This window comes from Miniopterus natalensis, chromosome 12 (assembly GCF_054644295.1).
Source record: "Miniopterus natalensis isolate mMinNat1 chromosome 12, mMinNat1.hap1, whole genome shotgun sequence".
Taxonomy (NCBI): Eukaryota; Metazoa; Chordata; class Mammalia; order Chiroptera; family Miniopteridae; genus Miniopterus; species Miniopterus natalensis.
The window spans coordinates 50,190,242-50,215,951 of record NC_142092.1 but is presented as its reverse complement, the minus strand read 5'-3'; the positions used below and the strand labels follow the sequence as shown (position 1 = coordinate 50,215,951).

The 25,710-nt window shown below is 48.2% G+C and overlaps 1 protein-coding gene across 1 annotated transcript; it reads left to right on the top strand.

Moving 5' to 3' along the window:
• The first annotated feature begins 767 nt into the window (after positions 1 to 767).
• Positions 768 to 23,175, top strand: CORO2A (coronin 2A). The gene is made up of 11 exons (XM_016222800.2): positions 768 to 968; positions 11,098 to 11,214; positions 12,767 to 12,916; positions 14,098 to 14,277; positions 14,914 to 15,030; positions 15,756 to 15,860; positions 16,634 to 16,730; positions 17,511 to 17,623; positions 17,981 to 18,071; positions 18,978 to 19,252; positions 20,277 to 23,175. The coding sequence occupies exons 1-11, from the start codon at positions 768 to 770 to the stop codon at positions 20,406 to 20,408; spliced, it is 1,578 nt and encodes a 525-aa protein (XP_016078286.2). The 3' UTR covers positions 20,409 to 23,175.
• Positions 23,176 to 25,710: the final 2,535 nt, after the last annotated feature.

Below are 25,710 nucleotides of genomic sequence, written 5' to 3'. Positions count from 1 at the left end.
GACTGTCAAGTACAAGCCTCCATTATTACCTAAAGCACCCTGGGTCTCAGTGGCCCAGACTTCCCCAGTGGCTTCACTCACAGCTCCTGAAAGGCTGGGCTTGGGCTTACTCAGTGCCTGGCACAGGATCTAGTCACAGTGGTGCTCAGTAAATATTGAATAAATAAATACAAGGCTGGGTGAGAAGCCAGGACAGCCCGAGATGCCTGGAAGATAATAGTGGTCGTAATTATTATTGTTGATCAAGGTATCTAAATGTATCATCTAATTTAACCCTCATGACAAGTCCATGAGAAGGATGCCTTCATTGTCCCCATTTTACAGATGAGAAAACAGAGGCTTCAGAAGCTGAGTCACTTGCCTGCCCAGCTGGCGAGAGGCAGAGCTGGAAATGGAGCGCAGGCTGGCTGGCTCCAGAGGGCACAGTGTTACCCACTTGGCTGGGCTGGGAGGGGGCGGGGTGGCGGGCCTGTCTGGTGACATGGTGGATTGGGAATGTGGTGAGGTCTCTCTATGGTTTTTCTGCTTTTCTGTGTTCACACTTGAAGGGATGAAAGCAAACAGGTTAACAATAATTATCATCAACTCGCCACATCTCACCAGGTCCGTGGAAGCAGCACCAATTATAGCCTGTTCACTGGTTGGCCTTCATAGCACGTCCCTGTCCTGGTTATAGCCTCTCATATATTCTCAAGGTGAGATCGCCTTGTGCCCCGCTATCAAGGCAGTGAGCCTCAGACTCCTTTTGTCCCATTTGTCCCCTGCAGATGTCATGGCACCCCCAGTACCGGAGCTCCAAGTTCCGCCACGTCTTTGGCAAGCCAGCCAGCAAGGAGAACTGCTACGACTCAGTGCCTATCACCCACAGCGTCCACGACAATCACTTCTGTGCCGTGAACCCCCACTTCATTGCGGTCGTGACCGAGTGTGCTGGTGGGGGGGCCTTCCTCGTCATCCCCCTGCACCAGGTAAGGATGCCTGGTGAGCCCCAGGCCGAAACAGCTCTTTGGAGGCAGCTCAGGACAGAGGGCAGGTAGAATGAGCCTGGCTTTCTGCTACAATGCATGGGTTTAAGTCCTAGACCTGCTTATTACCAGCCATGTGACCTTGAATAAGTCATTTCACTTCTGTGAGCCTTGGTTTCCTCACTAGAAAAAATATACCTCTCCTGGGATTTCAACAGTTGCCTAATGATTCCTGGGGCTTCCCCTCCAGCCTGCTGCAAAATAATTCACTCCTGAATAGAATATAACTTTTAATGCATTGCCAGGTTCACAAGACATCCAGGAAATCTCCAACGCCACTTACCCTCCCCACAAAAGGAAACAAACCTTAAGCTAAAATCTAAGATAGGAGAGAAAAGCAGTAAGTGAACAGAAAGAACTGGCTTGTCTTAAGGGCAGATGTTGACAGTAGAGGTCAGATCATATGCATTTGCTGATATTTCACAGTTTTTGACCCTCCAAATGGTAGTTTCATATAGGTTAATCTAATAGATCTTTTCAGGAGCCTGAGTCTCTGCCTTAAGGGAGACCCTCCAAAGGGTCTAGACTGATATTGGGTTGGTAGTGCCTCAGGTTCTCAGCAAAAGCAGAGACAAAGTCTCTAGAGGAAAACATTTCCAGTGTGGACAGGAGTCCCACAGATTAAGATCAGAAATTAATAATCTCAGATCACCCAGCATGTAAGCCGCCATAAGTCAAAAACAACAGACTTAAACCCCAGAGGACTTCAGAAGTTAAAAATAACAGCTGCAAATTGGAATCTCATTAACCAGGTTTTCTGATCCCAATGCCATTAATTTAGAAATCAATAACAAAAAGATAAATTCTAAATTCCCATTCATTTGGAAATTTAAAGACACATTTCTAAACAATTTCCAGGTCAAAGAAGAGATAAAAATGAATATTTAAAACTACTTGGAACTGAGTGATAAAAAATATATCACAAAACTTAAGGGATGCAGGGAAAGTGGTTCTTCAGGGGAAATGTATTGTTATATTTTATGCTTATATTAGAAAATTAGTGACTAAATCTTCAACCTGAGAAGTTAGAAAAAGAACAACAGAGTAAACCCAAAGAAAGTTTGAGAAAGGAGATAGTAAAGAGCAGAAATCAGTGAAAGAGAATACAGCATACAGTAGAGAGGGTCAAAGGAGCCAAAAGTTGCTTCCTAAAAAGACTGATGGACAAACCTTTGGACAAATGGTCAAGAATAAAAGAGAGAAGGTGCAATAACATCAGGAACAAAAGGCAGCACAGCCCGGCCGGGCGTGGCTCAGCAGTTAAGCGTCGACCTAGGATCCAGGCGATCAGGGTTCAATTCCCGGTCAGGGCACATGCCCGGGTTGCGGGCTGCAGCCAATTGATGACTCTCTCATCATTGATGTTTCTGTCTCTCTCTCTCCCTTTCCTTTCCTCTCTCTGAAATCAATAAAGATATATTAAAAAAAAAAAAAGGCAGTACAACAGCAAAGCAAGACACTAACATGAGCAATTTTATGACAATATATTTGAAAATGTTAACAATATGGACACATTCCTATAAAAAGTATATAACTTGTCAGTACTAATTCAAATAGAAATAGAAAGCCTGAATAGTCCTGAAACTATTTTTTAAGTTGTGTGATTAAAAGGATACGTTGACCAAGTAGGATTATTCCAGAAATGAAGGATGGTCAATATTAATGAATCTATGAATGTAGATCATTATATTAACAAATGAAAGGAGAAAAACCATATGGTCGTCATAAATGCAGAAAAAATATTTGATAAAGTGCAATACTTATTCATGATAAAAATTCTTTGCAAGCCCTGGCTGGTGTGCTCAGTGGTTAGAGTGTCAGCCTGTACACTGAATGGTTGCAGGCTTGATTCCCAGTCAAGGGCACGTACCTGGGTTGCAGGTTTGATCCCCTGCCCTGGCAGGGCGCATGTGGGAAGCAACCAATTGAGGTGACTCTCTCACATAGATCTCTCTCTCTCTCTCTTTCTCTCTCTCTCTTTCTCCCTTCCCTCCCTTCCAGTCTCTAAAAATCAATGAAAAAATTTCCTTGGGTGAGGATTAACCAAAAAAAATACTCTTTGCAAACTAGGAAAAGGTAATTTTACTAATATATAGGAAACAATTTTTAAAACCATTTATTTTGAAAGAATCCTAACCTATAGAAAAGTTGCCAAAATAGTTGAATAAACAGATTATCCTTCATCTAGATTGACCAATTGCTAACATTCTGCCAGATTTATTTTTTATGTCCTTTATATTTTTCTCTCTGTATGTGTTTGTATAGAAATTTTGTTTCTGGTTCAGATTCCAACTCAGGATCATGCATTGTATTTAACTGTCATATTTCCTAGTCTGCTTTATTTCACAATATTGACATTTTTAAGCAGTAAAGGCCAACTGTTTTGTAGAAAATTCCTAAATTGTCCAATTGTTTTCTCATGATTACATTCATGTTATGCATTTTTGGCAAGAATATTAAACAAGTGATATTGTATCCTCAGTTCATCACAGCACATGACACACGTTGTCAGTTTGTCCCATTATTGGTGATATTTCATATCTTTGTTAATATGGTACAAGCATCATTCGTATAGAAAAAATGTTAAAAACATCCCTTTATATTATCAATAAAATAAAAAGCTCAGGACTGCACAGTAAGACCAGAAAAATAAGTTAAAGATATAAGGATTGAAAAAGAAGTAAAACCACTATTATTTACAGATACGATTGACTACATAGAAACACAGAAGAACATACAGTCAAATTATTAGAAAAATAATATGAGTATTTGGAAGGTGGTTGGGTAAAAAAATAATAAAAAAATGAATTGTATATTTACATACCAAGAATGCTTAGAAAATGTAAACATATGCAATAGAAAAAGGAGAGTGAGTTCCTGGGCATAAACAAAGCAAAACTTAGAAGGGGAAGATTACAGAGCATTTCTGACAGACCAATATTAATGACCCAAGCAAATGGAAATATGTACCATGTTCATGAATAGCCACTTTTTCTCTCTCCCCCAAATTTCCACACCATTCTCCTTTTAAGGATATATACCATAGCCTGTTTGTGTTTTTTCCTTACGACATCATGCCCTGAGTACTTTGAATTAGAGTCATTTGTGTTCTGCTAGTACTTCCTATACTTGGAATAGGAGGGGATAAAGAACCAGTACTTTGTTTATCCATATATCACATTGTGGGCACACAGTTGGTGCTCATAAATTTTTATAGATTGAACACATTACCCAATCATTGTTCATTCAAATAAATAGGGAGGGCATAATTGGCAAAGGGAATGGCACGAGCAAAGGCACGGAGGTGAGACTGTGTGTGGACTGTTCAGGGAACAATGCAGAGAACTGTCTGGCCAGAACAAATGAACAGTCCATTTAGGGGAGGAAATACCTTGGGGAAGTGAATTGGGGCCAGGGTGAGATGTGTGAACTATATGCCAGAGAAATGAAATTTTTCAAGCTGGGAAGCAACAAGTGTACAATGGGATTTATGGAAAGACTTGAAGGTCAGAGCTAGAAGGACCCCTAGAGATGGCCTGTTTGGTTACTTATTTCTTCCAAGTTCTGGATGCTTTTAAAAGATTCTGTCCAACAAACAAACTGCATTCTTAATTAATTACATATTAATGCATTTTCCTGATTTTTATTACTCAGAGTTTTCCAGAACTGTCGTGGTTTCTAACTTGTATGAATTGTTCAGTATGCATAGATACTAACAACAGATATTAAGAAAATAAAATGGTTTGATGTGATGGAATGTGATCTGGGTGGGGAGAAGGCACCTAGGTTAGACAGGAAGATCAGAGAAGGCCTTTCTGGAGAGTTGACATTTGGACAGAGAGCCACTAGAAGCTCTAGAAGCAGAGTGTTCAGGTAGACTGAATAGCAAGTACAAAGGCCCTGAGGTAGGAATGGGTTTGGAGTTTGAGAAACAAATTGGTGCATTGTCACATGGGCAGGAGCAGTGGGAGGTGGTCAGAGAAGGGAGCAGGGCTGAGGCTGTGAAGGCTCTGTCAGCCAGGGCAGGAGTCCAGCTCTATGCTGTATCCAGTGGGAAAGCCACTCTGGAGAGTTGAAATCTGTTGTCCTGTGCAGCGTGATCTTGGGTAAAATGTGCAATTAATTCCCTTTTGGCTTTTTGAAATAGTGTCATAAATAGCTTGAGGACACATGTTAATTGCTGCTGTCACAGACTCCTAGGAGTCCAGGCACAACAGGAGCTGGAAGCTACTAGTCAGAGCTCATACCTGAGTGTCACAACGCAGATTCTGATTCAGTGGATCCAAGGTGGGGCCAGAGAGTCTGCATTCCAACAAGCTCCAGAGCAGCCAGATGAAATCCAGAATGCCAGTTAAATCCGAACCTCAGATGAGCGCCAAATAACTTTTTCTTGCTTATTTTTTCTTTTTAATTAAACTTTTTGTTTTGAGATTATTGTAGATTCACATGCATTTGTAAGAAATAACAGATTCTGTGTACCCTTCACCCAGTTTCCCCCAAAAGTAACATCTTGTGAGACTAGAGTCCAGTATCACAACCAGGATATTGACATCAGCACAGTCAAGATACAGAATGTTGCTGGCATCACCAGGATCTCCCGTGTTGCCTTTCTATAGCCACAGCCACTCCCTCACTCACTCTCACTCTCACTCTCATTTTAAGCCTTGACAACCAGTCCTCTGTTCTCCATTTCTATACTCTTGCCATTTTAAGAATGTCATATGAATGGAACCATACAGTATGTAATCTTTTGGGCTTGACTTTTTACACTCAGCATAAAAGATCCATCCAAGTTGCTACGTGTTATCAGTGGCTCTTTCTTTTTAATTGTTGAGTAATATTCCTTCTGAGGTGTGAATGCACAGTTTGTTTAACCTTTCACCCGTTGCAGGCCATCTGGATGGCTTCCAGTTTGGGGCTGTTATGAATAAAGCTGCTATATACATTCACCAGGTTTTTGTGTGAGCGTAAGTCAGTCTCCATGTCTGTGGGATAAATGCCCAGGAGTGCAGTGACAAGGTCGTCAAACGTGTAGTTTTATAAGAAACTGCCAAGATATTTTCACACAGAATTTCTCAGGATAGGTAAAATAGCGTATAGGACATACTTATGCTAAAAATAATATTTGTTGTTTATCTGAAATTCAAATATCCCTGGGCTCCTGTATTTTTATTTGCTAATTCTGGCATCTCTTCTGGCACCCAGGAGGTGCCAATGCTGCTGGTTTGCAAACTACATTTCAGTAGCTAGACTGGAATCTAGTTCTTTTTTATAATTATGAAAAAATTTCAAACACAAAAGTAGATTTAAAACAATATAATGTTCTACACCCAGATTCTAGAATTTTCAAGACTGCCACTCTTGCTTCATCACCTCCCCCGCCCCGAAGTATTTTAAAGCAAACCCTGGACATTTTGTCATTTTATGCCCACAAACCAGTATCCAATTCCAAAACCTAAGTACATTTTCTGCCTTGACCACAGTGCCAGCATCACGGCACAGACGCTGGCTCCTGGGTCACCTGATTTCCACTTCCTGTGAAGCGCCTCATAAATGCCCAGTTGTGTTTGAATCAGGGTCGAGAAGGCCCCCGCATTGCATTTGTTTGATATTTTCTTAAGTAACCACATCCCATGTGACAGCAGAAACGAGAGGCCAAGAGAGGGAAAGGACACAGGTGCTGGTCCCTTCCCGCAGCACTTGGCTCTGGGCAGACAGGGCAGTGCTTACAGATGCCATTAGGCTATTTTGTAGGGGATATTGCCCCATTGTACAGATGAGGATGCTGAGGCTCAGGGAGACGGATTCCCCGAGGACCCTGAACAGGAAGGGCGAGGACCCGAATGTGGCTCAGACATTGGCTCCTTGTGGGTTACCAGGGAGTGTGTGGCATCCTGGCAGAGAAGCATCAGTGGAGTGCTGAGTGGAGGAAGGGAGGGACTGCGGGCCAAAGGAAGAAAGCAGCAAGCCAGCTAATTATTTAATGGAGTGTCTGGGCTGGAAGGCCCTGGCCTCACCATTGTGTCCCGGAAGTTTTTCTCAAAAGGGCTGGGCTGCCCCTGGCGGTGTCAGGTGTCCCGAAGGGAGTGACTGCAATCAGGGCCCTTCCTTTTGCAAGCTATGACCCTGGGTGAGCCCATTAGAGGGAGGTGCCTGCAGCCTTGGCGACAGAGTGCGGTGCTGGGGGAATAGGGCACAGCAGGAAGGTCTGGGGACAGGCCTGCCCTGAGCCTGGTGACATGCCAAGTTGGGCTCCTGACCCTGGGGCCCGGCTTGCAGCAGACGCACCTCTTGAAGGGTAGAAGAGTGGACTTTGCTGTGAGGTGTGGAGGACGGGGAGGAATGAAGGCGAGGGCGGGCACTGGGCGCTGGCACATTGCTGGGAGTAGACCAGCCAGAGGGGGGCCAGGGGCCTGGGGTTGAATGGACACCAGGCTTCAGGTGCCTGGGAGAAGGGGAAGGGGGCACTTCACTGCTGTGCTCTTGGAGGCCAGAAGGACCCTTCTCAAGCCTGTGTCTCACCATGTCGCTCCCCTGCTCAGATGCCTCCCAGGGCTCCCCACTGCCTGCAGATAAAGCCCTGCCTTCCTCATCCAAGCTGTCCATCACCTGTCCCAGCCGACATTTGAATCTCAGAGCCTTCCATCCACAGCACCTACCTGTTCCCTCTGTACTCTGGCTTCCTGTCTAGAAATGCAAAGTGTGGGCTAGTCCATGTTTTGTTTTTTGTTTGTGTTTTTTTGTTGTTGTTAAATTTTTTTAGTCTCTTTCAGTTCTATGGATCTGTTTAGTCTATAAAAGAATTTGCTCAAGGAACGGGTCCTCTGCCTTCAAATTTCCCAGGAGCTGGCCTGGGAAGGGGTGGAGAGGGTGTCTATGGGGTCCCAAAGGACAGAACTAGGACCAGAAGCAGAAAGTGAAAGGAATGGGAGGGGCCATAAGGAGGCCACACCAGGCTCGAAGTAAGAAATGTTTTCTCACAGTAAATACAATCTGAAAGTGGAATAAACCACTTGGGTAGGAAGTGAGCTCCCCATCTCTGGAGGTGATCAAGCGGGGTTACCAGATAACTTCTGTGGTTCACCACTTCCAACCCTGGGTATGGGATTCTACCATAAACTATCTTCATACTCATCTGTGTACACCTAAGGGGAGGGCTGGTGAATGATGCTCTGCCCTGAATCCTTATAGGAACAGGATTTGCATTTTAGCAACAAGTGTGTTCCCAGGATTAGGGAACATTCCTATCATCCTTCCCTCTACTCAACTCTCTCCTCTGGGCAGCCCCAAGTCTTACCCCCTCTAATCAGGACATAACTCATCTGTCCACATGTGCATCTCTCCATAGGGCCCAGCCTTGAGCCCTGTGCAGGGTGACTGTCTCCACTCCCATAGCCTAACTCTTGTCTGGCCTCTCTCCCCATTTTTCAGTCTGCCTTCACTGCTGTCTGCTTCAGGATCCTTCCCACTTAAAACCTACCTATGGCCCTGCATTTTTTATTTGAAATACCTGTCCTCCACCCTAGCCTGGTCAAAGTCTCCCTCTCTTTAAGGCCCAATTCAAAGGCCTCCTCCTTCTCCAGGAAGCCTTCTATGATCACCTGGCTCTGCCTTTTGGGTCCTACAGTCCTGTCCACTCTGTCTGCCCAGAACAGCCTGGCAGAGATTTGGAAGTGGTGTTTCTCCAAGCTAAACAGCTGCTCCTGCACCCAAAGCAGGTTCTCCATGGTCTGTAAGGAGAGCAGGCATATGTCCCCTGATTTAGAGCTTGTGTCCCTCATAAATCAGAGGCTTGTTCCTGGCTAACTGCTGGCCTCAGGAACAGAAGGGCGGAAGTGGCCTCCTGATTATAAATGTTCTTGCCCTGACAGGGCTATTAGCAGCTCAGTCAATAGCCCGTCAGACTGGCTAATGTCTGTTAATGTGGGTCCTCAGCACAAAACCCTTTCAGGCACAGAGCCTGCCGGCCTCAGGGGAGGGTCAAGCTGTCCGGAGCTGGGCCCCACCTCTCAGAGGCCTGGGAGGAGCACTGGCCCGAGCTCAGCTCTGAGGAGCTGCCTGTCTGGGCCATGCCTGACCCTGAAGCACCTCCTGAGCCTGACCTGGGAGCTGTGGGCCTGAATGGGGCTCCTGGGCAGTTTGCCTCCTGTCATCCAAGGCCGGCCTACAATCAGCTCTTGCGAGGCACTCTCAGGGCAGAAATTAGGGCATGGCCTTGGGCCAGAGTGTAGAGATAATGGCCCTGAGAGCAACTGGGCCCTGAGAGACCATAGCCCAAGACCCAACACTGCCCATGCCCTTTGACCCAAGAATGATCCAAGAGAAGGGAAAGGCTGTGTGCGGGAAGTGGGGCCCGACACTGACTCAGAGGGCTGGAGTTCCCTCAGCGCAATAAAGACGCCTCAGACTCCCGCTTGGCCTCCAGAGCCCTGGGCACGACCCTGTGTTCGCGACGCTGGGCGAGTCCCTCCTCCAGCCTGGCGCAGGGACAGAGTGCAGGGATCCACCAGCGATGCCTGCCACCAGTGCAGGTACCAGAGCTGTGCTGGGCTTTCACCACTCCTGGTCTCTCAGAGCCCTTCAAGTTCTGTAATTTTATAACAAATTTTGGGCTAATCCTGGAAAGACCTGTTTTTTCTGAAAGTCTGGAGTTTTGTCTTAAGTACTTTTTATTGCGAAATTTACAGTTTTTATAGAAAGTTTTGGGGGGAAAATTTAAAGACATAGAAGATGATTTAAAACCCCCTGTTTATCCCACCATCTAGAGATAAACATTAATAACATTTTGGTGTATTTCTGTCCAGTTTTTTCCCTCAGTTTTGATATACACGTGTACGTGCACACACAAACGTAGACATATGTTAATAGCTGCTCTTATTTAAGCACTTAAACTCTATAGGACGTCACCATTCAGCTTGTCAAGCACAATATCTCACTTCGCCCCCATATACTCCTGCAAGGAAGAGGTGATTAGTCACATTTTATAGATGGGAAAAAGGCAAAATTTGAACCAACATAATCAGCTTTCAGGTGTTGAAAGCCCACCTGATGTCGCATGCAGAAGGCCTGGAGCCTGGCGAGGGGCGCATGGCTGGCCACGGTCCCGTGGGTTTTAGTATATCTCATGGTTGTGGAGCCATCACCACTGTCTTGATTTCAAAGTGACTTCATCACCCCAAAAAGAGACCCGTTCCCATCAGCAGTCACTCCCCATCGGCCCCTCCCCCAAGCCACTCATCTGCTCTCAGTCTTTATGGCTTTACCTGCTCTGAATTTTTCACAGGCTTTAGTCAAGGTTTTGAACACCAGGTACCAGGGGATGCGTCGGTTTGCTCGAGCAATGAAACCACATCTGGTGTATCATCCACGTGGAATCATACAGTATTTGTGTCTTTTGATGTCAGACTAATTCCACGTAGCATGTTGTCCAGGCTCGTCCGTGTTGTAGCGGCATCGATACTTCGTCCTTCTTTTGGACAACAGAATAACATCCCGTTGCGTGCCTATCCTACATTTTGTGTATCCATTCATCTGTTGATGGACATTTGGGCTGTTTCTGCCTTTTGGGGATTTTTATGCTGCTGTGAACATTGATATACAAGTTTTTTGTAGACCTATTTTTCACTTCTCTTGGAGATATCCTTAGAAGTGAAATTACAAGGTCCTATGGTAACTACGTTTAACCTTTTGAGGCTCTGCCAGACTTTTTCTCAAAGGGGCTGTGCCATTTTTTGCCTCCCCACCAGCAGTGTATGAAAGGAAAATGTCCTTTTATTAAACACCTACTCTGTGCTAGGCACTGAGCTAGACCCCTTCCATACCTTGTCTGCTATGATCCTCATACCTACCCTGTGAAATGCCTGTCATTGCCTTTATTTTACTGAGGCTCAGAGCAGTGATGGGACTCTCCCAGGATCACACAGGGAATAGAGGCAAGTCCTAGATTCACACCCAGTTCTGCCCCTTATGTTTCCTGTCTACTCAGTGATTGCTGACTGACTGAGTGACTGTCAGAGGCTAAAGTGGAATTAGTCCACTCTCCTCCCCAACCCTCCTGGGCCTTGTTTTGCAGACGGGAAAGTTGGACCCCCACTACCCGAAGGTCTGCGGGCACAGAGGGAACGTCTTAGATATTAAGTGGAACCCTTTCGATGACTTTGAGATTGCCTCTGCTTCTGAAGATGCCACGGTGAGTACCAGCACGTACGGCTGGCTGTTCTCTTGACCAAAAGGAGTGGGATTGGGGCAGCGGGAGGTGGAACAGTGTCTGTACTCGGCTCTGATGCTCCCGACTCCTTCATCCTTCATGAGGTAAGGTTGCTGTGGGGAGGGCGTAATGTAGATTCTGGCTTCTGTGGAACTTGGGGCACGACCCTTCCTCTCTATGGGCCTCAGTTCCCCCACCTATAAAATGGGCATAATAGCTCCCAACTGCCTAGTGAAGATCCAGTGAGATTCATATTCCAGTGGGAAAGCCCATCTTTTGGGGAGACTATAAAATGCTATGAGGGGCATTCTTATTGTGGCCAGAAAATATTGTGCCACTTAATCTCATAGACAGTAGGGAAGTAAATTTTAAAAGGATAAGAGTGGGAGCCATAGATGAGTATGGACACCAGAACCATCCTAGAGGCTTCAGGCCCACCAATTTAAGCACCTCTTCTGTTCCAGGGAGCTAATCCCTGCTCCCACAATGCTCATTGTTATTTATAATTTTTATTCTAGGCCACTTTTAAAATGTAGTGGGTATGACTTTTTAAAAAAGACCCAAATATGATCAGGTGATTCAAATAAGCATAAAATTCATAGTTACCATATATCGTGAGCCCACTGGCTCTCATTACACATGTCATGTCACTCAGTCTTCCCTTCCCTGCAACCTCACAAGGCAGGACACTTTTCTGATGTAGAAGTCGAGGATCTGAGAGGTACGGCTATTTGCCCAACGTCACACAGTTTGTACAGGCAGAACCAGACTTCAAACTGAGGTCTTATTTCAGAGCCCAGCCTATTTCCACTGAGCTATGCCAGTTCCCTAAAGCGCAGCAGCCACAGATGCAGGAAGTGAGGAAATAATACTAGAAACGTTGGCAATGGAAGGTTGCAGCTACTGAGCCCGAGGTTGAGCTCAGAACTGCCTGGCAGCCAAGGCAAAAAGGAAAATAGAATGTATTGCAGAACCCTTACTGTCTGGTCAGAGGAAACACACCAATTCATCAGGACAAGCAGGCAGAAAATTCTAAGAGGACTTGTGCCAGTTTCCATAGAGGGGATGCTGAGGAACATAAAAGAAGCCCCTCCAAAAGGGCCTGCCCTGTCCTGCTCCAGAGATTGTGTTGGCTGGCTCCCTAGTGCCTTGAGGATTCAGCACAAACCCTTCCTCCTGCCATTCAAGGCTCCACCCAGGGCCTTTTGGACAAGGGGCAGGGGGAGGCCATTGTACTTTGGAGGATGTTCTATGCTGGGAGGCAGATTTGCTCCGACACCCAGCCTGGGAGTCAGGCTTGTGGCCCACCTACCACACACTGCCTCCGGTTATTAGGATGGCAGAGATTACCGGGGGGCACATTGGAAGGTACCAAGGGGCAGACTGAGAGGCCTGGACTCATCTCTGGTCAATACCAGTCCCTGCTTGGGCTGGAGGACCTTGGCAAAGCCGCTGTCCCTCTGAGGCTCCCACTTGCCCCTCTACTGAGTAAGAGGTGGACACAGAGAGAACTCCCCGTCCCTTCTGCTGACAGATTAAGATCTGGGGCATCCCCAAGCAACTGCTGTCAAGGAACCTCACGGCCTACAGGAAGGAGCTGGTGGGCCACTCCCGCCGAGTGGGCCTGGTGGAGTGGCACCCCACGGCCGCCAACATCCTCTTCAGCGCGGGCTACGACTACAAGGTGGGTCTGTGTATTAACTCCCGGGGCTGCCCTAACAAAGGACCAAGCTGAGTGGCTTAAGACGACAGAAATTTATTCTCGCATGGTTCTGAAGACGAAATCCTAAATCAAGGTGTTAGGAGGGCCATGCTTCCCTTGAAGATTCTAGGGAAGAATCCTGTGCTTCTTCCAGCTTCTAGTGGCTCCAGGCATCTTTGGCTTGTGGCTGCATTGCTCTAATCTGCCTTCGTTGTCACATGGCCTTCTTTTCTGTGTGTCCTCTCCTCTTATAAGGACACCACTCATTGGATTTAGGGCCCACTCAAATCCAGTATGAACTCATTGTAACTAATTTCATAAGCAAAGCCCCTATGTCTAAATAAGGTCACATTCTGAGGTTCCAGGTGGACATGAGTTTGGGGAGGATACTATTCAATCCATTAGTCTGCCTGGAGGGGCTGGGTTGGGCCCCGTGGATTGTGGAAATCTATGGTATGGGAGACTGATACTCTGTTCTCGCTCACCTCTGATTGCAGTGTGAGCTGGGAAAGTCCCTGGTCTTCTCTGGGCTTCCGTTTCTCAATCTGTACACAGATGGGGTTGGTGTGACCATAGCTATGGCTTTTAAACTCTTCCCTTCACAACTCTATAGGGCTTTACTGAGGCACCTCAGGGGCCTCTGTGATGGATAAAATGGGAGTGGTAGGGAGGGCCTCTTCCCCCTTCCGATCAGAAGTGCTCTTTATCTGTCTACCTGTGTCTGCAGGGCTACTGCTTGGGGTTCTGCAGGTTGTGTACAGGACTCCAGGGGGCGCTGTTCACATCGTGGATTATGGGAATGTGGATGCCCTGGAGCTGTGCAGTGCAGCCTGCACAACTAAACATGGCAATCCTGTTTATCTGTGAGAGGTGGAAACTCCTGTTTAAAACCCCCAGGATCCTTCCAGCATGGATGTTTCATTGCTCCAAGGCAGATGGTGTTTTTTTCACTGCTAGACAGTCTGACTCCCAGCTTCCCCCTCCTACCACGTGGCAATTTCTGCTGGCAGATCCATCTTCCCACCTGAGGCCTCTTGGCCAGACTGCCATCTGTGGCTTCCCTCCCGGGGATACCGTGTTTCACTACAGCCTGTCCAGCGTGTGACTGTGGGGGCCAGGGGAGGGGCAGCCACTGTGCTCAGAGCCGACTCTCTGCCATGCAGGTGATGGTCTGGAACCTGGATACAAAGGAGTCTGTAATCATGAGCCCGGTGAAAACAATTGACTGTCACCCAGACGTGATCCTCTCCATGTCCTTCAACACCAACGGCAGCCTGCTTGCCACCACCTGTAAAGACCGCAAGATTCGGGTTCTTGACCCCCGAGCAGGGACTGTCCTCCAGGTCAGTGCAAGGCTGGAGTCTGGCTTCGGGTCAGAGGATCAAGGAGTGGAGTAGAGGCGGAGGCTTCTGAGAACAGGGCAATAATATTGTTCATTACAGTAACCTACGTTCTGGGCAAGCTTTCATACATGTTGTCCCCATTTTTCAGATGATAAAACTGAGGCTGCAGAGAGGCCAAGCAACATACCCACATTGAAAACTGGGATTTGAACCTGGTCTAATGCCAAAGTATATCAGTGTGCATCAGCTCTGTCAGGGGCACGACATGGGGTTGGAGACCTTGGGGTATCACTGTTGATCTACTATGTTGATCTACTAGGCAAACATTTTCAGGTGGCCAAGCCTCTGTTTCCTCATCTGCAACAATGGGCTATTGTATTAGTTTTCCCTCTCAGAAGATTAAATGAGATAACCCGGGTGACAGTGCCCGCACAGCCCCATGCCTTGCATATAGTGAGTGCTCAATAATCTTTCAACAAGAGCATGGGACTGGGCAAAAGTTTGCCTCTTGTAGTTCAGAAAAATAACTCTGGAAGGATTCTCGAGGCAGAGTTGGGGTGAGAAAGGAAGGCATTCCAGGTGGAGCAGCAGCGTGAGCAAAGGCAAGGGAGTCCCTGACCGCACGTGTCCCTCCAGGAAGCCAGCTACAAGGGGCACCGGGCCAACAAAGTGTTGTTTCTGGGGAACATGAAGAAGCTGCTGTCCACCGGCACGTCCCGATGGAACAACCGGCAGATGGCCCTGTGGGACCAGGTAAGTCTACCATGCACCCCTCACTGTCGCTCCTTAGCTGAGTTCTGGCTTCATTCATTCATTCATTCATTCATTCCCTCATTCATTGATTGAATTTATTGATGAATAACAGGAAGATGCTAATAGCCTGATGGCATGAGCCCAGACCTTGTACATCTTGTCATTCAAAGAGGGAGACTGGTCAGGATGGGGGAGCGGGGGGGACACGTGGCTATGTGTGGGATCAGGACTGGGTGGAAGGGAGGAGAGCGCCTTCTGGGCAGAAGGAATAGCTGGAGCGAGGGCTTTTGATGAAGTACTGAGCCATGTGGGCAGGAGCAGCTGCATGTCCAAGGTAGGGGTGTGGTGAGGTGGGGGCCAGGCCAAGCAGTATTGATTCGAAGGAGCACTTGGCTGGACTTTCAAAGACTGGACAGGTCACTTAGTTCTCTCTGAATCTCCTTCTTCATCTATTAGAATAAATAACAGACAGCAGAGGGCTGGAGTGAGATCAGGTGTGTGGGATGTGATTTGTTAAGGGCAAAATGTTGGCAAAATACAAGGTGGTGTGCGCTCTCTCATACACACACACACACACACACACACACACTAAGTCTCTTGCTCTCTCACGTGGCTGCTCACACACACGCACCCAGAGCGCCGTGGCAGGAATTCTTAGCTCAGAGAGCACCGCTGAGGGCCCCATGCGTGACCTGCAGGCCGTCCTGGTCTCCCTTCCCTTGCAGGACAACCTTTCCGAGCCTCTCTCAGAGGAAGACCTGGACGGCTCCTCAGGTGTGCTGTTTCCCTTCTATGACGCAGACACCAACATGCTCTACGTGGTGGGAAAGGTCAGTCTGGCACGACAGGAAGGTGGCCTCATGGAATCCTGAGGCAGGAGGCAGAACTACCCTAAGCCTAGCCCCACTGATGGCCAGACAGCAGCCTGGGGCCCCTGGGTGCAAGGCAGGGGCAGGGACAGGCAAGAGCCACTGGACACTCTCCCCCTGTGGAGAGCCCAGCCCCTTTCTCCCACCTTCCTGGCTCCCAGAGCACCTGGGCCCAGGGCTTTAGCTAGACACCCTGAGCTGGCCCCCTTCCCCAACTCTGGGTCTAGATGAGAAAGGACCAGTTGGTGTGTCTCATCAGAGGCACCTTCAAATTTGGGGCAGAGCAGGTCTTCATTGAGTAGGGCTATCATCTGTATTTGGCGGCCCTGATCCCTACCCACCCATGCCAATAGCAGCATCCCCCCACCCCGGCCCCGCCCAGTCATTATGACAGTGACAACCAGAAATGCCCCTCGAGGTAAGCCCCACTGGCTGGTCTCAGGACATGCCTCTCTGACCTTTGTGTGCAACTCTTGGATGGGAGTGGGGTTCCAGCCTGTGCCTCCAGAACTTCTGCCTTGGAGGCACCTGGGTGGGCTTTGGATCATGGTTGGGGGGACTGAGTGTTAAAAAGAGGACCATCCTACTGCCTTGGTGACAGTTTCCTGGTATTCCTGGTGTGAGGTGGTTTTACCAACTCTCCCTACTATGAAGACGAGGTTTCTGCTCATGGCAGTGAGAGCCAGGTGGGGGCTGATGGGAACTGGCTCTAAACATACCCTCCTCTTCCTCAGGGAGACGGGAACATCCGTTACTATGAGGTGAGCGCCGAAAAACCTCACCTGAACTACCTGACGGAATACCGCTCCTATTACCCACAGAAGGGGATCGGTGAGTGTGGGGCACTGAAGCCACTTGGGACCTGAGGAGACAGGGATGAGTCAGGTTCAGGCTCCACACTGGAGGGGCCCACATTCAGGGGGGAAGATGGTGGGTAAACAGTCTGACTCAATGGGAACTCTAGTTAGGTGTGCAGGAGGTTCTCTGGGAGGCTTCCTGAAGGAGGCAACATTTGAGGAATGGAAAGAGGAGGCAGAGCACAGCATGGGGAGAGAATGAAGGTGTTCTAGGCCAAGATTGAACAAGTACACAGCACGGAGATGGGAGAGACTGACCTAAGAGAGCCCCTACTTTTTCAGTGTGTTTGGGGATAAAAAGACAACAGGATTCAGCTATATGTTGTCTATAAGAAACCCACTTAAATATAAAGACACAGCTAGATTACAAATAAAGGAATGGAGAAAGACATACCATGCTAACAGTAAGCAAAAGAAAGCTGGACACGTTCTATTAAGAGTACCTGGGTCACCCTGTGGGGATGGCGAGGGAGGGCCTGGAACAGAGCACACTTCCTACAAAAGCCGAGCTAAAATCATGTAAATCCTTGAAGGTGAGGACAAGTTCTGATGATTTCAGCCCCATTTCCCCAGTACAGGGCCTGGCCCAGTGGAGATGTTTGCTCATGAACTGTTTGTTGAGGGGAAGAATGGTGAGAGGAGGGTGGTCTCTGTTCACATCCAGGTGTGCAGCCTGGCTTTGCAACTTACACTGGGTCCCTGTGGCCCCAGCCCAGCTGGAACTGCTTGGCCCTTGTCAACCATCTTCCCGCAGGTTTCATGCCAAAGAGAGGTCTTGACGTGTCCACCTGTGAGATCTTCCGCTTTTACAAACTGATCACAACGAAAAGCCTCATCGAACCCGTGTCCATGATTGTACCTCGGCGGGTAAGAGTGGTGGGGGTATCTGCAAAGAAGGTGGGGAACCCTTCCTGGAGAAGACTAACCCTGGAGCCAGGAGCTCATGCCCCTGAGGTAGCAACAGGGAGGCTATGGCCACTTCCCTCAAGGGTCAGGCCTTCCCCGTGGTCAGTGAGGGATCACTGGGAGCTAGGAACCCTAACTCTTGCCTCACCTCTGCTCTTGAGCTGCTGTGTGACCTTGGGCATGACCCTTTGCTCTCCGGACCTTGTTTTTCTCAATTCACAGGGGTTGGGAAGGGCCTGGACCCCCAGCTCTCTAAGGGCCCTCTGTGGGCAGCCTGCCCTACCACCCCCGCTCTCACTGTCCTGACTTCTCCTGCAGTCGGAATCCTACCAGGAGGACATCTACCCACCCACGGCAGGGGCCCAGCCCTCTATGACAGCCAGGGAGTGGCTCGGTGGGATGAATAAAGGTGAGGAAGGCAGAGAAGAGGCCTCGGGCGAACGTGGGGGGAAATGGCGTGTCCTATGGCCCAGAGAGCTGAGAGGGGTTTGAACTGTATGTGTATTCTCCTGAAACCCCAGCACTGGTCCTTGACAGTCAGTCCCCAGTGGCTGAGATGGTCACACCTATGTGTCCCAGGAAGGCAGGGACTTATCCCAAGTGGCTCAGAACACTCCCTCCCAGTCAAGGGATTTTGCTCCATGGAAAACTACTAAGCTCTGGGCTGTGCAGAGTGACTGGATAGTCTCAGCCGGACCTTGTGCCCATCCACCCCACCCCCACCTCCACAATTACTTAGGAGACCCTCTAGGCAGCAGCCCCAGGCCCTTGTGCCCTGACTCACCCTTCCTGCCCTGTCAACATGAGGGCCAGCCCAGGGAAGGCTGTGGGTGCTCCCCACCCCCACCCCAGCTGCTGCCTCTGTGATTGGGATCTCCCTTCCCTTCTACACCCCAAGCCCCTCTTTCTATAGCCCTTAGACAGTCTCACTCTCCTCTGGGCCTCAGTTTCCTCCTCATTCTCCCTGATGCTTGCCTCCCCTGCTTCCCAGGAGTGTAGGGAGGATTCATAAGCTGGTAGATGTCAGTGTGGGTGGGACTGTCCCTACAAAGCAAGGGCCAGGCTTCACGTGAGGAGCTCCAGGGCATGCACCATGCTGCTCCGGTAGGCTGGGCTTCCTCAGAGCCACCTGCATGGGACCCTGGTTCGCACTCTGAGTGCCCTGGTCCACAGGTTCGTGCCTGTCTGCCTGTGGCCGAATCCCCCACCCTTTTTGTGTGCATCTGTGTGTCTGCTGCCTGCCTGCGCCAGTGCCCCCCATGCCCATGTGCTAACGGGCCCTCAGTCCTCACACAGCCTTTTGCTTCCTTCCCAGGGCCTGTCCTGGTGTCCCTTAGGCCCGGCTCCGATATCCTGAGCCCTCGGCCTCTGCCCCCAGAAAGACCTCTCTCCAGCCCCACGGCCCCCACCGCGCCCCACCTCGCGGACCAGACAGAAGCGCTGGTTGCCGAAGACGGCCGGAGGCCCTTCCCCCTGCGCGAGGAGAAGGCGCCAAGGTGGGCGGCGGAGCACAGGCTGGAGGAGAAGAAAGCCTGGCTCACGAACGGCTTTGACATCTTCGAGTGCCCCCCACCAAAGACTGAGAATGAGGTGGGAATGGGGGGTGCGCCTGCCCTGGCGCGGGGGGGGCAGAGGAACGAGGGGTGAGCAGAATGACCAGCTGTGTGGCCCGGCCGAGCTACTTAACTCACTTCGTTAATTCATTCAGCAAACGGGCGACGAGCGCTGTCGGTCCGCCCAGATGGGGGCCTTGCGGACAGAGGGTGGAGGACCAGCTGCAAAATGAAGAGGGTGTGACTTGCTGGGTATTAAAGCCCCTTCCAGTTCTGACCCTGTAGGACTTTTGTGCTTTCAGAGCCAGCATTTGCTCAGTGCCTGCTGTGTGCCAGGTCCCGTGGAGGGCACTCTGATATATTGTAGGTGTGAATTCTCCCAACAGCCCTGGGAGTCAGTAGGTAGCGGCCAAAAACTCAAGGCCTGGCGTCTCTTGGAGGCATTCTAATCCTAGCTCTACTGAGCGCTACCTGTAGGGTGCTGGCCCCAGGGGCCAAGTCTCTTTGCTTCAGTTTCCATAGTGGTAACGTGGGGGCACTAATACCGTGACCCTCACAGGGCTTTGTGAGCATCCAGGAGAACAGGGAAGACCCTTACTTAGGGGGAGCACCCAACACCTGTACCGTTCTGTACAGTGGCAGCAGTTGTGATGATACTAAAGTTAGTTTTCTGACCCTCATTTCCTAGAGGAGGAAATTAAAGCTCAGAGAAGGTAAGTAACTTGCCTGAAGCCACGCAGTTTAGTGGTGGTAAAAACTCCAATTTCCAGACATCAGGGCCAAATATCCTTTCTTCCATCCCATGGGAGAATCTAAGGAGGCAAAAAACTGTCTGAAATATCAAGTCTTTTTAAATTTCATTTATTAGGTGAAGGAAACAAGGTTTTTGTAAAAGATTTATGCAATGGCTGCCCCCTTAGGCCTCAGTCACATTAGTTTAATCACCTCCACCTTTCTGAGTCCAAAAGGGACGATGGTTTTTATGCTTTCTGCTGTTGTCCTGCCTCCCTCAAATCCCAGGATACCTACATGACCTTTTCCTCTATTCCGTGCTCTCCCAGCTGCTACAGATGTTCTATCGGCAACAGGAGGAGATCAGAAGACTCCGGGAGCTGGTGACCCAACGCGAGGTCCAGGCCAAACAGTTGGAACTGGAGATCAAAAACTTGCGGATGAGCTCAGAATGGTTTTGAGCAGAGGTCTCTGCCCTCCTTGCCCTCAGGGACACCACTTGGCTCCATGGGGAGGTCCAGAACCAAACCACGAGTCCCCCAAGAACAACCACTATTTCTATATTTTTTACCAGAAAATGAAACTCGATCGCCGAAAGATTCCAGTGGGACGTGGTGCCGTTTTTCTATTTGCCTTCTTGAAACATCAGTGTCTAAATTGACTCTTTTTACATGATACCTTGCCTTCTGTTTGATTCTGTTTGTAAGGGTCCATGATAAGCTATAACTTCCCAAGGGAAAGAACATTGTAGAAAGTTAGAGCTAAAAGGACCTAGAAGGTGAACCTGCCTGTGATTTTCAAACTGTGGTCTATAGAATGGGGCAGGCTAACCAGGAGGGCTGAACCCTTCTTCCCCCCTTTCCAACCTGACAGCTCTCCTTTCTGTTTTATATATTGGCTTATATGGAATACATAATTCTGCTACTCAAAAAAACTAGAAGTTTGAAAACCAGTAATTGGCCCAATTTCCTCATTTTTCAGGTGGAGAAATTGAGAGGCCCAAAGAGAGGCAAGTGATGCAGGTCCCCAGAGTGTTCTCAGCAGGGGTGGGCTGAGCTTCTGGTCTCCTGGGTCTGTCTGTCTGCTGTTTTTGGTCTGATACAGTTCTCGGCCCACAGAGGAGGGATCCGTTCGTTCTGGCCTTGCTGCGCTTCCTGACTTGCAGTGACCTCAAGCCTTTCCCTCTCTGGTCTCAGTTTCTCCATCTGAACAAGGGGACCCCTGGAATCTGCCACCCAAGACGAAATGTTGGCCTTGACCTAAGGAAACTACCTGTAGGAGGATGATCTGGGTTTGCTGTGGGAACTCACAAGACATTGGCGCAAGGGCAGAGGGAATTTAACTTCAGGGAAAGAAGTCAGGGTTCAGCCCAATTCTAGAATATAGACAGGAGGGCAAAACCATCCTAGCTCCAGCCAGAATCCACCGGATGTGGGTAGACACTTCCTTATGTGGGACACAGACAGGTTGTCATCCACGGCCACCGACAGCTACCAAAGCCCTCGGGTCACAGAGTCTGCCTCTGCCAGGCAGACAAAGGCAGATGTCAGTCCACCATAACAGGAGGTGGAGGTGGCAGTTTGCCTGCAGAACCCCCTGGCCGCCCAGCCGTGAGGGCTTCTGGAGGAGGATTTTACTAGGCAAGAAAGAAAGACCACATGGCCCTAATGTTCCCTTCCAGCCTGAGCATTTTCTGTGTCCCTCTTTTGTGAATCTGTGGTCTGAGCCCTTCTCTGAGATTCTTTCTCAGTTCAGTACAGTGGCCCACCTAGAGACGGCGAATGTTGGAAGTTAAAAGTACCTCCTTACCGAGGAGGTGCAGACAATGAGATTTACTCTTTGCACTGGGCAATCCTGGAGCTAGGATGGGGACTGCAGGAGGCCACCTGGCCTGGTGGGTTTCAACCCAGGCTGTACCTTAGAATCCGCTTGGGAGCACTCAGAAAATACAGATGGCCAGCCCCAACTCAGAACCAATCAAAGCTGAATCAGCAGAGTAGGACCTGGCCTTGTGTATGCTTTTATAAGCTCCCAGGTGATTCTGCAGTACATTGAGGGTGGAGACCCACCGGGCTAGTGCATCTGTACCTATCTACAGTAAAGATGAGGACAGGGGGCGCCAGACAGGAGCTGGGACCCCAACCCTGTCCTCTAAGTCTTGGCCAGAGGCTAAAATCAGGAAGCATTGCTCTGAGCCCTCTGCCAGGTCTCTGCCCACTCCCACATCCCCCCACCCCAGTTCCCACAGGATGGGGGCTCTGTGCTCCTGATTGCCCCCTCCCTTAGCCATGGCTGGTCCCCCTGTCTGCTTGCACATTCCAGACACCCCAGTTGCTTGTCTTGTCCTCCATTTACTCAGTCACTGGGGCCTGCCAAGCTTGCCAAAGACCAAATCCCAGGTGTTGTCAGGGAAGCAGAATTCTACTAGATGGGGTCATCTCTCCTCCCTCATTTGTGGCCAGCACTTCACAGTTTACAAAGCCCTCCCACCTCCACTCACTGACACATTCTACTCTAACATGGGTCAGGCAGGCATGATTATCCCCATGTTCAGGAGGGAAGCTCAGCCTTAGAGGAAAAGAAACTTTTGCCTATAGGCACTGGCTACAAAGCAGTGGAGGTGGGGCTGAGTCTGGGGAGCTTCCTGAAGGCCGCCTCAGCGAACTCTCCCTACCCCAAGGGACCCAGACCTCAAGCTTAGAAACAATACGAAGGCATCATGAACAAACTTTTTTTTTTTTTTTTACATTTAGAGTAAATTATTTAAATTATTTCACAGCAGGGGAGTGGGATAGGTAATTTTTATCAGATATTTTTTTAAGCCATTTTAAATAATTACTTTTTTGTTTATATTCTTGACTGATGAAGTGGGACTTGCCCAGAACTTGCAGGGCCAGGCCGTCATGCCCAGGGCAAGCAGAATGAGCACCCATTTCTTTACTCCATGCCCTGGGAGTCCCCCTGACTGCTGACTCAGGAACTTTCCGAGAATGAAGACAGCACTGGGAGATGAGCTTTAGGGTGTTTTCACCTTAGCGCCACAGTAACTGTTCTTCCTGGAACAAAACTTGAGTATCATAGAGGGAAGCAGGAAGTCAGAAATTGATCTATGCTTTTCATATGAAACCGTGCCTGAAACTGTTTGATTGTTTTAATGTTGTGTCTGAAATTCCTTGTACCTTTGTAAAATAAAACAAAATAAAATAAATAAATAAAAGTGAAAATAAATAGATGTGGAATCGTGCTAGGAAAGACTATAACAATAATAAACAGCATCTGCCTACAGATTTTAATACATGGAACTTTCCTTTTCTTGCTTTGTTCCACAAACAACAGTTAATTACCTACTTTTCCAGGCTGGGAAACAGGTAAGACAGAATTTGTCCCTGCCCTCTGAAGTTTTAAGTCATGGTTGGAGAGAAGGGGAGGGCCAAGATAGCGGAAATATCGGCTGCTTTGGGAGAATAAGCAAAGAAGGTTTCCTGGAGGAGGTGACATTTAGGCAGAAACCTGAAGGGTACATAGGAGTAGGGCAACAGGCATTTGGGGAAAATGTGTTTGAAACAGAAAACTGCCTATTCCTTGGCCTGGAATCAAACCAAGATTAGAGCACAGACAGGGCAGAGATTAAGGGTGTTAAAAGCCAAGGGCCTCACCCTGGCTGGTGTGGTTCAGTGGTTAGAGTGTCGACCGGTACACCGAACGGTCTCAGGTTCAATTCCCAATCAAGAGCAGGTAACTGGGTTGCAGGTTCAATCCCCCCTGGTCAGAGCATGTGCAGCAGGCAACCAATCAATGTGTCTTTCTCACATCGATGTTTCTCCCTCTCTCTCTCTCCCCTCCCTTCCTCCCTTCCACTCTTTCTAAAAATCAATGGAGCCCTATCCAGTTTGGCTCAGTGGTTAGAGTGTCGGCCCGTGGACTGGAGGGTCTCAGGTTCGATTCCAGCCAAGGACACATACCTCAGTTGCAGGCTTGATCTCCAGCCCAGGTCAGCGCATGCAGGAGGCAACCAATCGATGTGTCTCTCTCGCATCAATGTTTCTTTCTCTTTTGCTCTCTATCTTCTACTCTCTCTGGAAAGCAATGGAAAAAATATCCTCTGGTGAGGATTAAAAAAAAAAAAAAAATCAATGGAAAAAGTATCCTTCGGTAAGAATTAACCAAAAAAAAAAAAAAGCCAAGGGCCTTATAGGTAGCAGCTGGAACTACCCCCCTCCCAACTTTATTGAGGTATGATTAATAATTGTATGAATTTAGGTTGTATGTGATTTTTTAAGTTTCACAATGTGATGATTTAATATATGCATACACTGCGAAATGATCATCACAATCAAGTTAACTGACACACCCATCACCTCACAAAGTTACCATTTGTGTGCATGTGTGTGTGGTGAGAACCCTTGAGATCTACTCTCAACACATTTCACCCTGGCCCAGGAGTTCGGTTGGTTAGAGCATCATCCCAATAAACTAAGCTTGCAGGTTCGACCCCCTGTCAGGATACATACAAGAATCAACCAATGAATGCATAAATTAGTGGAACAACAAAATTAATGTTTCTCAATGTTTCTCTTCTTCCCCTTCCTCCTCTCTATAAAAATCAATTAAATTTTTTTTTATTATACAATACAGTGTTATTAACTATAGTCACCATGTTGTATATTAAATTCCCAGAATTTATGCATCTTATAATGAGTTGGTACCCTTCTCCCCACTCCCGGAAACCATGTTTCTACTCTGTTACTATGAGTTTGACTTTAAAAAAAATTTTTTTTTAGATTCCACATATAAGTGATACTGTATAGGTTTATCTTTCTCTGTCTGGCTTATTTCACTTGGAATAATGTCTTCCAGGCTCATCAATGTACAAATGGCAGGCTTTCTTTTCTTAGGTCCGAGTAACATTTCACTGTAGATGCTTATACCATATCTTCTTTATCCACTCATCCATTGAAAGACAATTAAGTTGTTTGTATTTCTTGACTATTGTGAATACTGCTGTAATGAACACGAGGGTGCAGCTATCTCTTGGAGATACTGACTTCATTCTTTGAATGAACACCCAGAAGTGGGATTGCTGGATCATATGGTAGTTCTATTTTTAATTTTTGGAGGAACTGCCACACTGTTTTCCATAATGGCTGTACCAATTTACATTCGGTTGAGGCTGAGACTTGAACCTGGGGGCAATTGGAGTTTCCAGGGTGTTTCTTGTGGGAATGGTTATTTCTCCTGGGGAAGGGGCGAGGGAGAATCAAGGGAAAGTGAAAAGTGTAGGTAAATGCATACCACTCTGGAAGGTCAGTCAACTTGGTCCCATCCAGAGGACTGCATTTTTCTAAGCACGACTGGATTAGCCTAACCAAGGGGTGAGGAGAGCCCACCTCCTTCCAGTTAGCCCATTAGGAGTGTGAAAATAAAGGGAACCCTCATTTAAAATGGAGTGGGGAGCCCAGAAGGGGGAGCCTTCAGGCTCTACCACTCTAAGTCAATTACAGACCCCAAGGAGAAGAATGGTCAGTGCAAGTGGGCACTACCTTACTGCTCCGGGGAAGGCAGGCTTCCTTCTTGCCAATGAGAAACTGTCACCACCCTCCACTCTCACTTTCCTTCAATGGACTTTCCTTCAAAATGACCCCACCCAACTTCCTCCTTTTTCTTTACAAAGTAACATTCCTCTCCTTTGCTCCTTGGACTTGCCTATGGTTTTTGCTGTAGCTTACGTGTCACGAATTGCAATTCCTCTGCTATGCCCAAGTC